At 48.1% G+C, this 15,402-nt stretch overlaps 3 protein-coding genes across 3 annotated transcripts; all 3 read right to left on the bottom strand.

Moving 5' to 3' along the window:
• Positions 1 to 2,021: 2,021 nt before the first annotated feature.
• LOC125525441 (uncharacterized) lies at positions 2,022 to 2,814 on the bottom strand. The gene has a single exon (XM_048690451.2). It carries the CDS (start codon positions 2,761 to 2,763, stop codon positions 2,197 to 2,199), a length of 567 nt encoding a protein of 188 aa, XP_048546408.1. The 5' UTR covers positions 2,764 to 2,814; the 3' UTR covers positions 2,022 to 2,196.
• A 4,036-nt stretch (positions 2,815 to 6,850) lies between these two features.
• Positions 6,851 to 12,305, bottom strand: LOC147960627 (uncharacterized). Its single transcript, XM_087533448.1, has 5 exons — positions 11,180 to 12,305; positions 10,337 to 10,534; positions 9,363 to 9,858; positions 8,771 to 8,942; positions 6,851 to 7,024 (listed from the first exon to the last, which is right to left on the bottom strand). Exons 1-5 carry the CDS (start codon positions 12,303 to 12,305, stop codon positions 6,851 to 6,853), a joined length of 2,166 nt encoding a protein of 721 aa, XP_087389574.1.
• Positions 12,306 to 14,284: 1,979 nt separating this feature from the next.
• LOC125525440 (uncharacterized) lies at positions 14,285 to 15,081 on the bottom strand. The gene has a single exon (XM_048690449.2). The coding sequence runs from the start codon at positions 15,024 to 15,026 to the stop codon at positions 14,460 to 14,462; it is 567 nt and encodes a 188-aa protein (XP_048546406.1). The 5' UTR covers positions 15,027 to 15,081; the 3' UTR covers positions 14,285 to 14,459.
• Between the last annotated feature and the right edge of the window lie 321 nt (positions 15,082 to 15,402).

Below are 15,402 nucleotides of genomic sequence, written 5' to 3'. Positions count from 1 at the left end.
GAACATTTTTGCAGCAATATTTGAGCAACTTCTAATTCCACTTGCATTTGAATTTGAACTCAGATAAGGATTTTGAAATAAGATGTTTCACCACTGTGGTCAAGCATTGCAATGACGATGACTTATCATGATTGAGAGGAGATCACATTAGGGTGATGCTGGGGATGTTACATGGCCTATCTAGGAGTGGTACGCGAGGAGCTGCAGCAATGGTATGTCGATACAAGCATGGCACGTACCTCGGCCATGGTGTTTGATGGTATAACAGACGCGGCTGCGCTTGAAGCTCATGCATGTAATGAGGCCTTGTCCCTGGCGGCTGATCTGAACCTTACTTCAGTTTGCGTTGCTTTGGACTACTTGGAAGTGATTGCTAATATTGGGTCGACAGCACCATACCACTACGCTACTATTTAAGGGAGATCAATCATTGTGCTGGATCATTTCAATCAGTTCAGTTTGTTCATGAGAAACGTGAGCACAATGGAGAAGCTCATGCCCTTGCGAAAGCAGCTTCCTCCCTTTCTTTTGGGCGCCATTTGTGGCTCACTATTTTGCCCGCCATCATCTGTATCCCTATAAACCTCACTATTTAATAAAGGTTACAGTTGCTCAAAAAAAACGTGACGACACATGTGGGCCAGCTGGAAACATTAAAGCACGTCGTCTGACCGACGAGCCTATCCTATCCCAAATCTTGAGACATGCGACGGTGTGTAATACCGTGACTAGGCGAGGACGAGCACTCCTATGCATTTTTCGATTGGTTAGCCCATTAGTAAACATTTTTCATGGATAAATGCCTAGTTATTATAGCAGCAAGAGAACCTCAAAGGAAAATATAACAGCAAAAATATTATGGCCGCTAGATGTAAAACCGAAGGCTTGATATTGCAATGATGTCATTTTGCCGACTTTTGTTCTCAGATAAGAGGATGGCACACCATTCGCTCGATGTTGAGGAGCTCGTGCTCAAACAAGGGTATGACGTTATCGACAGGCTAAGGAAATGGTTGGAGCAGAAGGTCAATTTGGTGTTGGTCATAGCTTCTTTTGTGGCGGCGGCGTCCTACCAAGTTGGCATGAGCCCCCCAAGATGCTATTGGCAAGATGACACGGACGGGGTTTTCAGCAAGTGGCAAAATGGCTTAGTAAAACATGATGACATGGCATATTAGGATGAGGTTATTGTAGCTTGATTATCGAGGTGTTACATAGATCACGGCTAGGGGACATATGCCCCCCACCCTACAAAAACTATAAAATAGGAAAACTTTATGGAGTAGACCTAGAAAGATATAGCTGTTGGTGAACAATTTGTATTTGTACGCGCGACATGCACAACCTAGCCCAAGTAAGGGAGCGGAGAAAATATCATACGAAGAAAGGCAGTGATTGATTCTGAGGCCTTCCTTCCCACCCCGCACACGAAACAATTTTTTTCTACGCTTTTGCTAACTACGTACTCTCCCCGTTCCGAAATATTACAGCGTCATATTCTTTGTTTAGTTGTATACTATATAGAAATCCAATAGAGCAAGGGGCTTGGTTTCCAGGTATTTAACCGTTTTCTAAAACACTTCATTTGTTGGTCTGATATTTTTTGATAAAGGGTGAATTTTATTACTCAAAATGAAGCATCAAGTGAATACAATAAAAATGAGCACACACCCAGACTCTGCATAACTAGGATGCACACAGCCAACACCAACACACACACACAAAAAGCTGCCGGCAAATAACAAAGTCATATAAGACCAAAGCCATACCTAAGCAAGCAGTAAAAAAACCCATAAGCGATCAATTCCGCGACCGACAATCTGCAACAATGACCATATCCGCACCAACTATCTCATGATACCACAAAAACAACGAGATTCTTCAACAGAAACGCCTTCAAAAAGGGAGCGACGTTCAAGCGCCGCCATCACCGGATCCGACCATCAAAAGCCAGAGTCTAGGTTTTCACATTGAAGAATCAGTCCAAGCATGAATTGAAATTCCGAGGCAGCGAAGAGTAATAACACAAGTTGATGGGGCCCTTTATTGATTCATCCATACTACTAGTATACATGAAAAAGCATACAAGAACTTAAACGCTGCAAACTAACGGGGCCACAAGGTGCAAACAGAAAAAAAGAAAAAACATGAAAGTCTGGGCTCCATCTTCAGATCTATCACATAGATAGAGATAACTTAAGGGTATGCACCAGCATTACCACTGCCACCTCCCGTGCCGCCACCGCTGCCGCCGTTCTGACCATCTCCCGTGCCTCCACCATTACCATTAGCATTTGCATTCGCATATTGGTACCAACCACCACTTGCCGCGCTAGAGCCAGAACCAGCACCACCACCGGCTCCGGAACCGCTGGAACCAGGGCCCGCTGCCTGTCCTCCACCGCTACCGCCACCATTGCCGCCTGCGTAAGAATCTCCACCATAACTATATCTTCCGTCGCTCGTATAGCTAGAGCTTGAGCCGTCGCCGGACCCAGCGCCATGTCCAGTGCCGCCATCCTGCGACGCACCACCCCCGCTACCGCCCCCTCCCGCATTTGCATGGGCTCCACTACTACCACTGTAGGCATTCCCATTGCCACTCCCAGTCCCTCCACCGCTGCCGTTCACAGTGCCACCACCATTCCCCACTCCCGAGCCTGTCCCCGTGGAGCTGGCGTATCTAACTACCCTAGTGGCGCTGGCTAACCCAATGCTCAGTAGCACAACCAAGCCAAGGGACACAAGCTTAATGGCAGCCATTGTGAGAGTGTAGCCAACTGCTAGATGAGATTGGTTGATGGTAGACCATGGAAATGCATGGGTATTTATAGCGTTGAGGTGATCTTGCAAATGTACGTTGGAGCCGTGCTTGTGCCTCTAACCTAGTGGGTTCTTTTCTATGTCAAGTGTTTATCAGCTCCCGATCACGCTAATCTTGTTTGACCGAGTAGGCGACGACTTGACAGCCGACAGTAAACTGGTTAATCTCCATTGTAAGCCAACAGCTTCCTGCACCTTTGCTTCCTTCAAGGGTTACTCCATATCCATAGTGGGAGTAAACTTACATGCATGGTTATCTCTAGAACATCGTGCCATGCATATATTGACTTAGAAAACATGTCAGATTTGACTTGAGTTAATGGATAGTGCATGTTGTGCAAAGTTAATTGGAGGAGAGCTTCCTCGAAGGAGTAGCCGATCTGCAGCATCAGGCTAATCAATGGAACGATCTTCTGCATGTTCCATCTGCAGCTAGGGGGACACGTACGAGCTTGAAATTAATTAATCACGGATCAATCGGTTTATCTGTCCAGGTAACTACTCCAACAGTACAATAAGAGTACGGAAATCCGTATCATTGTAGATATATTCCACCACGGCGACACTGCCCTCTTTATATATATGCCCTACGTGATATGACAAGGCAAAACTACCCTAGTGGGTGCAAGAAATTGTTGGATACATTAGCAATTTTCTGATTGATTTAATCCATAATAGATCATGATGAAAATAATATTAAAATCACATTGATAGCTTTACAGGTGAGTACGTACTACACACATCCATGCCAACAAATAGTACGGCTCATGGCGTCTCCAAACGTCGGTCCTCAATACGGACATAGTATTATCCGTCGACATGCGTCCCCCGATAGTGATACCAAAGTCGGTCATCCAACGCTCGTCGTAAACGCCCGCGATACAAACAAATTTGAACATAATCCATGCAAAAACAATGGAGTTCATTCAAATGGAAATGAGTTCAATATATTGTACATAAACCGGACGATATTCCATCCATTCAACTAATAAAACCTAAAAAAACCTAAATTGGCTTGTGGCGCATGGTGCCCTCAGAGGTGTGGCCGGGCTGGACGGCGGCACCTCCGTCACCGTACGTGCCTTCATCGTCGTCGTCATCGGAGTGGTCCTTCTAGTGCTGGAAGGGCGCAAAAGCACCGCCAGCCACCGCCTGGGCTGATGCTCTTCTTCCTACTGCGATGTGCGGGGGTCACCTTGGAAAACTCTGACCCTTGCCAGGGAGTCCGACTCTTTCCCCTACCGGCAGCGGCGGCGGTCTTGCTGAGTGACCACTCTAGGAAATCTTGCCGAGGTCCCCGCCGAGGCGCCGATGTCGCCGCGAATGTCTCCGCGGTGGTTAGCGATCGGTCGTAGGCCCAGGCCTCCACGGGGTTGGAAGCCGGCCCCTCGTAGGACTTCACGAAGGCCGAGGGATTTGCTGCGTTGCAGCACTCCTATTATTTTTTTGCGGGGAGCATTGCAGCACTCCTATGGCTCTACTTCCATGACCACCCTCTCCTCAGTCGCCACGATGCTCCGCGATGAAGAGGAGCCACCGACGTTGCAGCCACCAAGGCAGTGGAGGAGGTGCCCACGCGCCTTAGCGGTCACGTGGGGAACCTCCTCTTTCACCGCTTTGCCGTGTCTTTTTTTTTTTGCGAGGGACCGCTTTGCCGTGTCAGATGGACAGAAAAAAATTCTATGGGCTGGAACGCATGCAAAACGCAGGCAGACGCGTAAATACGCACGCAGTCAGCGCAGTGATCGATCCCTTCCTTTGTCCACGTAAAAAAAGGGTCTGATTGATCCCTTCCTATTCGGCTATTCCATCATGTATTCACGCAAAAATTCCCACCGGCCGCCGACGCTTCGTCTATTCGCGGCTGCCCGCTCGGTGCTCCTTTTCTGTTTTCTCCAAAATTCTAATTTCCTTCGTAATATTCAGTTCGCCGCCCCCCGCTTTGCTATCCGTCTTCAGATTCTAGCGTTGTGTAGCAGTGCAAGCACACACACATCATCGATCGGAGGTATATCATTATTCATATTGTCGTTCACTGGATGCGTAGCCGGCACCGGCGTGGCGCTGTTCCACAACTGATGCAGTTTCAACCGACAACCGTCAGATCACCGCTGCTGCCACAGTATTCAACAAGGCACTCGAGACACCATCCGGTGGAATCAGGAAGCAAAGGGTCAGTACACAGCACGACCGGCCTATGCAATGCAGTTTCAGGGCAGGCTTCGATCTGAATCATGCGACCTCGTATGGAGAACATGGGCATCGGGAAACATCAAGTTCTTCACTTCGCTGCTGCTCAAGGATTGTCTCTGTACAAATAATCGCCTCCAACGATGCGGTTGGCCCAACAGTTACTTCTGCCAACTCTGTGTCCGGAGCTTGGAATCGGTGCACCACCTGTTCTGGTGCTTCCCCACCGCACTGGCCGTATGGAGCTCGGTGGGAAGTAGAGAAAACTGCTCAAATCTCCTCCTCAGCGACTCTTGGAAGACCTCGAGTTCGGTTCAGATTATGGAGAGGATGGTTGAAGCAACGCCGGCAGCTTTCAGAAAGGGAGCAAAAACCATCATCCTCCTAACTTGCTGGGCAATATGGAGCTTTGGCGACAGCCCGGAGCCACTGGTTTGCAGAGCCCCTTCTGGGATCCACCGTGAGGAGTAGGCCACTTTACTTGTAACCGGTCCTAGGACCCGAACCCCCATTTGTTTCTTTTCCACTGCTCCCTGCTAATGCAATGAAAAGCCAGCAATTGCTGGATCTTTCAAGAAAAAAACAACTGATGCAGTTCTCTTATTTATTTTCAGCATTGCGTGTTATCATGTCTTCCCGAAGTATGCATCTGGCAGTGATTATAGAAATTGATTTTATTTCTAGATGACATGGAAGCAAACTATTGTTAAACAAGATGACGAAGAAAATATTAATATCAACACAGATGATAATCTTGTGAGTAATCATGCACGTCCTTTAATTTATCTTCTATCTATAGAATCTAGTAGTCTGGATGAAGAACACTTCTTATCATACATATTTATGATCCAACAAATTGGAATAATCTTGGTAGAAAATCAAGGGACACTTTATATATAGAAACACGGACAATGGCAACTTTTTTGATGTTTAAGTTATGGGGCCTCGGACCTTCGTACTTGTTTTTTTAACAATAACTGATAAGTACAAATCGTCTCACGTCGTCCTCCCCCTAGGGCGACTCGGGCGGCCAGAAACCTAGCCGCTGCCGCTGCAAACTCCCTCCTCCTCTCCCTCCGCCGCTACCGGAAGACGCCGCCAGGCTAAGCCTGGGGGCCAACGGCGGTGGCGGGGGATCTCCTCTCTCGCGCGTCTCCGAGGTGGGGCGGACCCCAAGGCGTGTGGTGGCGCGACCGATCTGGTATCTGCGGCGCGGCGGTTGGCTGCAGGCGGTGGGAGGCCGGCTCGTCCTCGGACGGCGATGGCTTGGCGCGGCGGAGGCCAGGGCTCTGGGCGCTGCGGATGGCCCTTCGGGCGGCGGCGGCCGGCTTGGCTGCGGTGGCGTGCATGCTGCCTTCAGATCGGCGACGGCGGCGTGGAGGGCCTGGTGGTCTCGTCGGCGGCACCTCCTATCAGATCTGTTCTGACCGGTGCAGCCGGCGGTGGTGGTCATCTCTTCCGTCATAGGTGGTCAGCCTGAGGCTGGGTGTTCGGATCTTGGGATCCGTCATCTGGCACCAGCTGTGAGTCGGGGAGGCGTAGTTGCCGGTGAAAACCCAGATGACGACGGGCGATGGCGGCGTTCCACGTTGTTACCTTGATGAAGGCATCGTCATGTGAGTACTGTCAACCCACTCGTATTGCTCCGGGGAAAACCCTAGGATCTGGCGTTCCAGACCGGACGATGGCAGCACTGCGGTGTCGTTTCTCTCTTGGGAGCATCGTTTTGTGGAGCAACACTGGAAGTCATCAGAGGCAGGAGGTGGAGCGGCTTCGTCTTGCATGGAGCTTCGGTGGAGATGTCAAGTCATGCCTGACCGACAGGTGCTACGCTTGGTCATGCCTGGTCGGTAGGTGCTACGCACGACAGATCCTCCAAGGGCTTCAAGCTGTGTCCGCTGGTGGTACTTGGCAGCATGGCGTTGAGGTGTATCCGTGACGACCGCGACGTGTTCAGCTGTTTGCGCGCAGGGAGGAGGTGCCGTTGGGCGCCGTGGTGGCGTGACGATAGCTGGACCAAGCAAGGTTGATGCATCAGTATAGTTCTGAAGATGGAGCGGTGGCAGTTGGCGGCGGCGGCCTCTGAGAGCACGCCGGACCAGTGTGTGCCCTAGACCTGGCAAGTGGCTAGGTTGGGGTCTCAGGTCTTAGATGTTAGGCTTGGCTGTGATGTTTGTTTGGTATTAGGCCCAGACTATTTGTGCCCCTTCATCAACTGGATAGATGTAGCGATAATTTGTTGCTTAGACGACGGCTTTAGTCTTATTGTTGTATGACTTTGTAAGGTCTTGTGAGAATAATTAATAAAGTGACCGTATGCATTACCTAGATGCAGAGGCCGGGGGCATCCTCCTTTTCTATTAAAAGTTATAGGGCCTCAGGTTATCCAATAAATGCTTCTCCTATTATTTGATAGGTTTTGTAATGGAAACATGCCCGGATGGAAGGATATGGGGCAACTTCCGATCCATACAACAACATACTGCCTCACTGTGCCGGACGATTCCCCTCTGACCCTCATGTATATGGTCTGGTTGTGAGTCCACCATCGTCCACTGCCCCTCGCTCGGTAATCCTGGTGCTAAGAAGACGTTCTGCCCGCGGCAATGGCTGCAATGCCGAATTTTTCTGGAGTGAACAACGCTGTCGACTACATCTATGAGTACATCATGCTTTCCTCAGACGAAGAGCAACTAGAGTTAGTTCTGACAGCCCTCAACTACATCTATACTTTATTTGCACTTGTTCTCTGTAGTTCACTGTAAACTAAGGTATTGCTGTTTAAGCCGTGATACACATCACCGGCCAGAGCTCTGCTTATATAGCTTGAGTTACAACATCAATTACAAATGAATAGATAACGGATAATCAAGAGAGGACTCTAGTCCTTCTGAATTCTAGCACTAAGCACTAATTATCCAACGCTACTTCATGCTAATGGTAGAACGTTACTTCATGCTAATGGCAACACTAACTCATAGTTATCTTAACATCCCCCCTCGATCGAAATGCGGGGAGCACATTGAGATCGCTTCTGAACCTTTCAAACTGATGACTCATCAATGGTTTGGTTAGTATATCTGCGAGTTGATCATGAGTTGAGATATGCCGAATTTCAAATGCCTTTTTCGCAACTCTTTCACGCACGAAATGGTAATCAATCTCGATATGCTTCGTGCGAGCATGAAAAACTGGATTCATGGAGAGATACGTCGCACCAATATTATCACACCACAAGGACGGCGGTCTGTTCTCTGGAATACCAAGTTCTCCAAGCAACGCCTGTATCCACATAAGCTCTGCTGTTGCATTTGCTACGGACTTGTACTCGGCTTCCGTACTTGAACGAGAAACAGTAGGCTGCTTTCGAGAATTCCATGCAACTAGATTACCACCAAGGAAAACAACATGGCCACCGGTGGATCGTCAGTCATCTGGGCACCCGGCCCAGTCAGCGTCAGAGAAGGCACTGAGCATCATGGATGGAGAAGCCGGAGTAGGAGTCCATATGACGATGTTCCCTGAAGATATCGCAGGATCCGTTTCACGGCTGTCCAATGAGCTTCGGTCGGCGAGTGTAAGAACTGGCAGACCTTATTTACGCTATACGAGATATCATGCCTCGTCAGTGTAAGGTATTGAAGTGCTCCAACCACACTGCGATAGCGTGTGGCCTCAATGAAGACAAGGGTGTCCCAGGCTGTTTGGATAACTTATCTGTTGTTGCCATCGGTGTAATGCATGGCTTGGACTTTGCCATGTTGGCCTTCTTAAGAAGATCAGGTATATACTTGCGCTGGCAAAGAGCAAGACCATCTTCAATAGTCTGAACTTCAATGCCAAGGAAGTACCTCAATACTCCAAGATCCTTGATGGCAAAATCATGACGAAGCTGATTCAGCAAACGACCAATGGCTGCATCACATGAACTGATGATAATAATATCATCAACATATATGAGGAAATACATGTGGAGCCCCCCTTTCCTAAATATGAATAGAGAGACATCAGCAGCCGATGCGCGGAAGCCTAGATCGAGAAGACGAGAGCTTAGGCGGGAAAACCATGCACGTGGCGCCTGTTTCAAGCCATAAAGGGACTTCTGAAGTTTGCATAGATGACGAGGTAACCGCTGATCGATGTAGCCCCGCGGTTGATACACGTCTTCAGTCAACACACCATGCAAGAATGCATTCTGAAAATCAAGTTGTCGCATACTCCATTGATGAGTGACTGCAAGTGATAACAGAACACGAATTGTACTGGGCTTCACAACCGGACTGAAAGTATCATCATAATCAATTCCTTGGCGTTGTTTGAATCCTTTAACAACTAGACGAGCTTTGTACCGATCAACAGAGCCATCAGCCTTGTGTTTGAGCTTAAAACCCGATTTACTATCAATTATATTGAGTCCTGGACGAAATGGAACCAAACTCCATGTTTCATTCCGATGCAAAGCAGCCATCTCGTCATCCATTGCAGCCTTCCAAGATGGATGCTGTGCAGCTTCAGTGTAGTTGGTAGGACCGACGTTGTCGTCTGAAGATGTTGTGCACACATACGTAACGGTGCCATCAGTGCGGATGTACGGCTTGACAATGCCGGACTGAGACCGAGTGTGCGGCCGCATCTGCTTCCGGACAGGAGGCGTCGGAGCCGCGGAGTCAGCGGCCGCGGAAGAACCTGAGCTCGAGGTGGCGGGAGAATCTGAGCCAAGACACGACCCATAAGTGTCAGAGTCGGCCGCTGCAGATCCACGCGATGTTTGTTGAGAAGCCACTGTTGTTTCATGATCCATGCTTTGAGGCACAGATGACGTTGACGCCGAATCAGCAGCAGAATCTGCATGAACATCAAAAGAAACATACTGCACATTGGCCATTAGATCATTAGAACTATTAGTACTTCTGCTTGGGGTTGGAACATGGGGTGGTGAATGTGTGATGGGAGGGAAAAGTTGGACGTATGGGAGTGTTGATGAATTGGCAGGTGCAAGCGTAGCTTCAAACTTACGAGCAAATGGAAAAACCCCTTCATCAACAACCACATCACGAGAAATATATATGCGTCCAGTACTAGCATAAGACACTTATATCCCTTGTGGTGTGAACTATAACCAACAAAGATGGATTCTTTGGATCGGAAAGCAAGTTTTCTAGAATTGTAAGGGCGAAGATGTGGCCAACATGCATAACCAAATGATTTCAACATAGTGTAGTCGGGTTTGGTGCCAAAAAGACGCTCGATGGTAGATGCATTATCTATGACACGTGTTGGTAGACGATTAATAATAAAGGTAGCTGTGAGGAATGCTTCATACGAAAAGTGAACGGGCATGGAAGCATGAGCAAGAAGAGCGAGTCCAGTTTCCACAATATGCCGATGTTTGTGTTCAGCTGCGCCGTTCTGCTGATGGGTGTAGGGACATGAAACATGGTGTGCAATGCCTTGAGCTTGAAGCTATTTATGCAAACGTTGATATTCGACACTCCAATCAGATTGAATGCATTGAATTTTCCTGTTAACAAGGCGTTCAACATGGGCATGAAAACGAATAAAAACTGCCTCAACATCAGATTTAGCACGCAGCAAATAGATCCAAGTGAATTTGCTAAATGCATCGATAAAAGAGACATAATATTTATAACCACCAACTGAAATAGTAGCAGGCCCCCATACATCGGAATATATGAGTTCCAAAGGAAATTTTGCACAAAAATCAGATGAGCCATATGGAAGTTGGTGACTCTTTGCTTGTTGGCATGCATCATAGACAGATGCATCATGAGTCTAACTGTACGGATGTTTATTCAAACTAAGAATTGACTGAACGACTTGGGACGACGGGTGACCGAGGTGATGATGCCATTGCTTTTTATTGACCGACGCAAGCATGGCCGCCTTGACATGGTGGAGGGTGGATGGCAGAATAGGGTAGAGGCCGGCTCTACATCTGCCTTGGAGCAGGCTTGTCTTCGATGCTTGATCCTTAATGACAAAAAATGAGGGTGAAATTGAACGAACACACCATTGTCTTTGGTAAGTTTATGGATGGAGATGAGATTCTTTTTTATATGAGGAACATGAAGTATGTTTCGAAGAACAAGAGGTTTAGCAGCGGAAGTATTAATAGAACTTTGACCAATATGTTCGATGTGCAAACCTGCTCTGTTGCCAACTTGGACGGTGTCGTTGCCATTGTAGCGCTCACGGAAGGAGAGGCGATCCAAGTTGCTGGTGATATGGTCCGTTGCGCCCGGGTCCGAGTACCAGTTAGGATCAACCTGATACCCGGCACTAGTTCCCACGATATTCGCTGAGTGCTGCTCCTCGTCACCATGGAAGGAGGAGTCAAAGCGCTTGCGGCACTTCAGGGCAACATGCCCTTTTATGCCACACAGCTGGCAAGTAGGGCGCTGACCCCCACCATTTCCGTTGTTGCCACCATAGCCACGACCTCCGCTTCGACCATTTCCGCCAATGCTGTGGCCGCGGCCTCGACCGCCACCATAATTTCCGCGGCCTTGTACACCTTGATTGCTACGTCCTGGGTTTTTGCGTACGAAGTTGGCGGAGTGGTTGGAGCCGACACCGGCGTAGCTAGCCGAGGAGCTCGAGCCAAGCTGGAGATCTGAGCTGTACTGCTCATGACGATGCTCATGGCCAAGAAGAGAAGCATAGACATCATCAAGAGTCAAATTGGGCTTCACATTCAGTGAGTCGACAAGGGACTCGTACTCCGCTCCAAGGCCTGATAACATGTAAGAAACTATCTCATCAGCATGAAGGGCCTGTCCAATGGATGCAAGTGTGTCAGCCAATGTCTTATTCATCTTGAAGTAGTCTGTGCCCGTCATGTCGCATCTCTTCGGAGCAGCTAGTTGTGCACGTATCTGAACGAGGCAAGCACGGGAGCGCGATGCAAACATCCGCTCAAGCTGCCCCCACGCCTCGGCCGCTGAGGTCGCAGCCATGACGTACGGCAAGATGTCCTCACTGACGGTGGCGAGGATGCCGCCGAGGATCGTATGGTCCTTGCGGTACCAGATTGTGTACTCAGGATTCTCCACCTGAGTGGTGGAGCGGCCATCACCTGTGCCTGTGGTCGGTTCCATGGTCGGAGCAGGGGCCATCTCTTCACCGGACGCGATGCCGAGGAGATTGTAGGTGCGTAGAAAGGTGAGGAATTGCGCCTTCCACATGAGATGGTTGTCGCGGGAGAGACGCGCGGTGACGACGATGGTGGCTGCTGGCACGGAAGCCATGAGAGAGGAGGAAGGAGTGGACATTGGTCAGATGGCGTCTGATACCATGTAAACTAAGGTATTGCTGTTTAAGCCGTGATACACATCACCAGCCAGAGCTCTGCTTATATAGCTTGAGTTACAACACAAGTTACAAATGAATAGATAATGGATAATCAAGAGAGGACTCTAGTCCTTCTGAATTCTAGCACTAAGCACTAATTATCCAACGTCATTCATGCTAATGGCAGAACGTTACTTCATGCTAATGGCACCACTAACTCATAGGTATTTTAACATTCACTACCATTATAGGTTGCATTATCGACTTCTTATTTTAAACCCAAGTAAAACTCTTTTCTTTCACGTAATCCATGCCGATGAGTTGGTCACGTTCATTAGCTGTTGTGTGCATGCACTGGTTAGGACCATGTTGAGGAGCTCATGCTCGAACAAGGGTATGACGTTGTCGACGGGCCGAGGAAATTGTTAGAGTAGAAGGTCAATTTGGTGTTGGTCATTGCGTCTTTTGTGGCGACGTCGTCCTACCAAGCCGGCATGAGCCCCCCAGGAGGCTATTGGCAAGATGACACGGACGGTCCCAAAGGACACGATACGGGCGCATCTGTATTGCAAAACAAATTCAACAACAAATACTATTATTTCAAGATGATGAACACGATGGCGTTCTACACTGCGGCGGCTATAATGGTGTTGGTAATGAATGAAAAATTCTACAAGACGAATGATGGCATGATAGGGATTATTTTTATCAGCATATTCTACATCATTTGCATCATTTGTTCCTTCATTTTTGGGGTCTACATGAGTGACCCGAAAGAAGGCTTCCTAGTGCTCCTCGTCGCCTTATTCATTTGGGTCTTCCTCCTCCGCATCACCCACATCGGGAGGTACTTAATCATATCCATATATGAGTTACCTGAACATGTTAGATTGTTTCTGATAGAGAATACATTTTTCTGCAGAAGTATTTGCAAGCTGCATTCTTGTACCAATACGCCAAGAGGTGCCGCCCGACCCGTGGATGCCTTCCTCTTCGAAATCGAGAATGAGACCCCTTTGTGGAACTTGGCATGGGTCAACATCCCATTTGATCCATGTAAAATAAGTCACGGCTAGGAGACATAATGACATGGCATATTAGGATGAGGTTACTGTAGCTTGATTATCAGGGTGTTACATACATCACGGATAGGGGACATATGCCCCCCACCCTACAAAACTATAAAATAGGAAAACTTTATGGAGTAAACCTACAAAGATATAGCTGGTAGTGAATAATTTGTATTTGTATGTGTGACGTGTACAACCTAGCCCAAGCAAGGGAGCAAAGAAAATATCACACGAAGAAATGCAATGATTGATTCAGAGGCCTTTCCTTCTCAACCCGCACACGAAACAAATTTTTTTCTACGCTTTTGCTAACTACTTACTCCCTCCGCCCTGAAATATTACGGCCTCATATTCTTCGTTTAGCTGTATACTATACGGAAATCCAATTCAGCTCTTGGAAGCATATGCTCCTGCCCATCAATTTTTTTTCCAAATGTATTTTTTTTTGAAAAGAATAGATGTGACCATTGTCACACCAAAACGCTACCTACAAATTTTTAGGAGGATAGCCCAAGTATTTTGATCTGTGCAAAAAACACAAGTCGAACGACAAATGTTACCTCCAAATGTTACATTTATTTTGCTTTTTTTACCGACGAAGCACCGTCATTCTATTTCACACGAAAATTGACAAGCACACTTGTTACACTAACAAGAACATCTACGAATAAATTCAGAATTTTTTAATTTTATTTACTATTTATTTTAAATTCACTGTTCATTAGGGAGCATATGCACCCAAGAGCCAAAACGGCCTTCTACCCAACTAGAGCAAGGGGCTTGGTTTCCAGCATTCCAGGTATTTAACCGTTTTCTGAAACACTTCATTTGTCGGTCTGATATATAGAGACAAGAAACATGAATGGAAATTCCGAGGTAGCGAAGAGTAATAACACAAGTTGATGGGGCCCATTATTGATTCATCCATACTACTAGTATACATGAAAAAGCATACAAGAACTTAAACGCCGCAAACTAACGGGGCCACAAGGTGCAAATAGAAAGAAAAAAAAAACATGAAAGTCTGGGCTCCATCTTCAGATCTATCACATAGACAAAGATAACTTAAGGGTATGCACCAGCATTACCGCTGCCACCTCCTGTGCCGCCACCGCCGCCGCCGTTCTGACCAGTTCCTGTGCCTCCACCGTTACCATTAGCATTGGCATTCGCATATGGGTACCAGCCACCACTTGCCGCGCTAGAGCCAGAACCAGCACCACCACCGGCTCCGTAACCGCTGGAACCAGGGCCCGCTGCCTGTCCGCCGCCGCTGCCGGCACCATTACCGCCTGCATAAGAATCACCACCATAGGTATATCTTCCGTCGCTCGTATAGCTAGAGCTTGAGCCGTCGCCGGACCCAGCGCCATGTCCGGTGCCGCCATCCTGCGACGCACCACCCCCGCTACCGCCCCCTCCCGCATTTGCATGGGCTCCACTACTACCACTGTAGGCATTCCCATTGCCACTCCCAGTCCCTCCACCGCTACCGTTCACAGTGCCACCACCATTCCCCACTCCCGAGCCTGTCCCCGTGGAGCTGGCGTATCTAACTACCCTAGTGGCGCTGGCTAACCCAATGCTCAGCAGCACAACCAAGCTAAGTGACACAAGCTTAATGGCAGCCATTGTGAGAGTGTAGCCAAGTGCTAGATGAGATCGGCTGATGGTAGACCATGGAAATGAATGGGTATATATAGCATTGAGGTGATCTTGCAAATGTATGTTCGAGCATCTACTTGACCTAGTGGGTTCTTTCTTATGTCAAGCGGATCGGCTCCGATCACGCTAATCTTGTTTGACCGAGTAGGCGACGACTTGGCAGCTGAAAGTAAACTGGTTAATGTCCATTGTATGCCAGCAACTTCCTGCACCTTTGCTTCCTTCTAGGGTTATCCCATATCCATAGTGGCATAGTGGGAGTAAACTTACATGCATGGTTATCACTGAAACATCGTGCCATGCATATATTGACTTAAAAAACCATGTCAGATTTGACTTGAGT

Source organism: Triticum urartu, chromosome 7A (assembly GCF_056163025.1).
Source record: "Triticum urartu cultivar PI428250 chromosome 7A, HENAU_Tu73, whole genome shotgun sequence".
NCBI classification, from domain to species: domain Eukaryota; kingdom Viridiplantae; phylum Streptophyta; class Magnoliopsida; order Poales; family Poaceae; genus Triticum; species Triticum urartu.
This window is presented reverse-complemented; position numbering and strand designations above follow the sequence as displayed.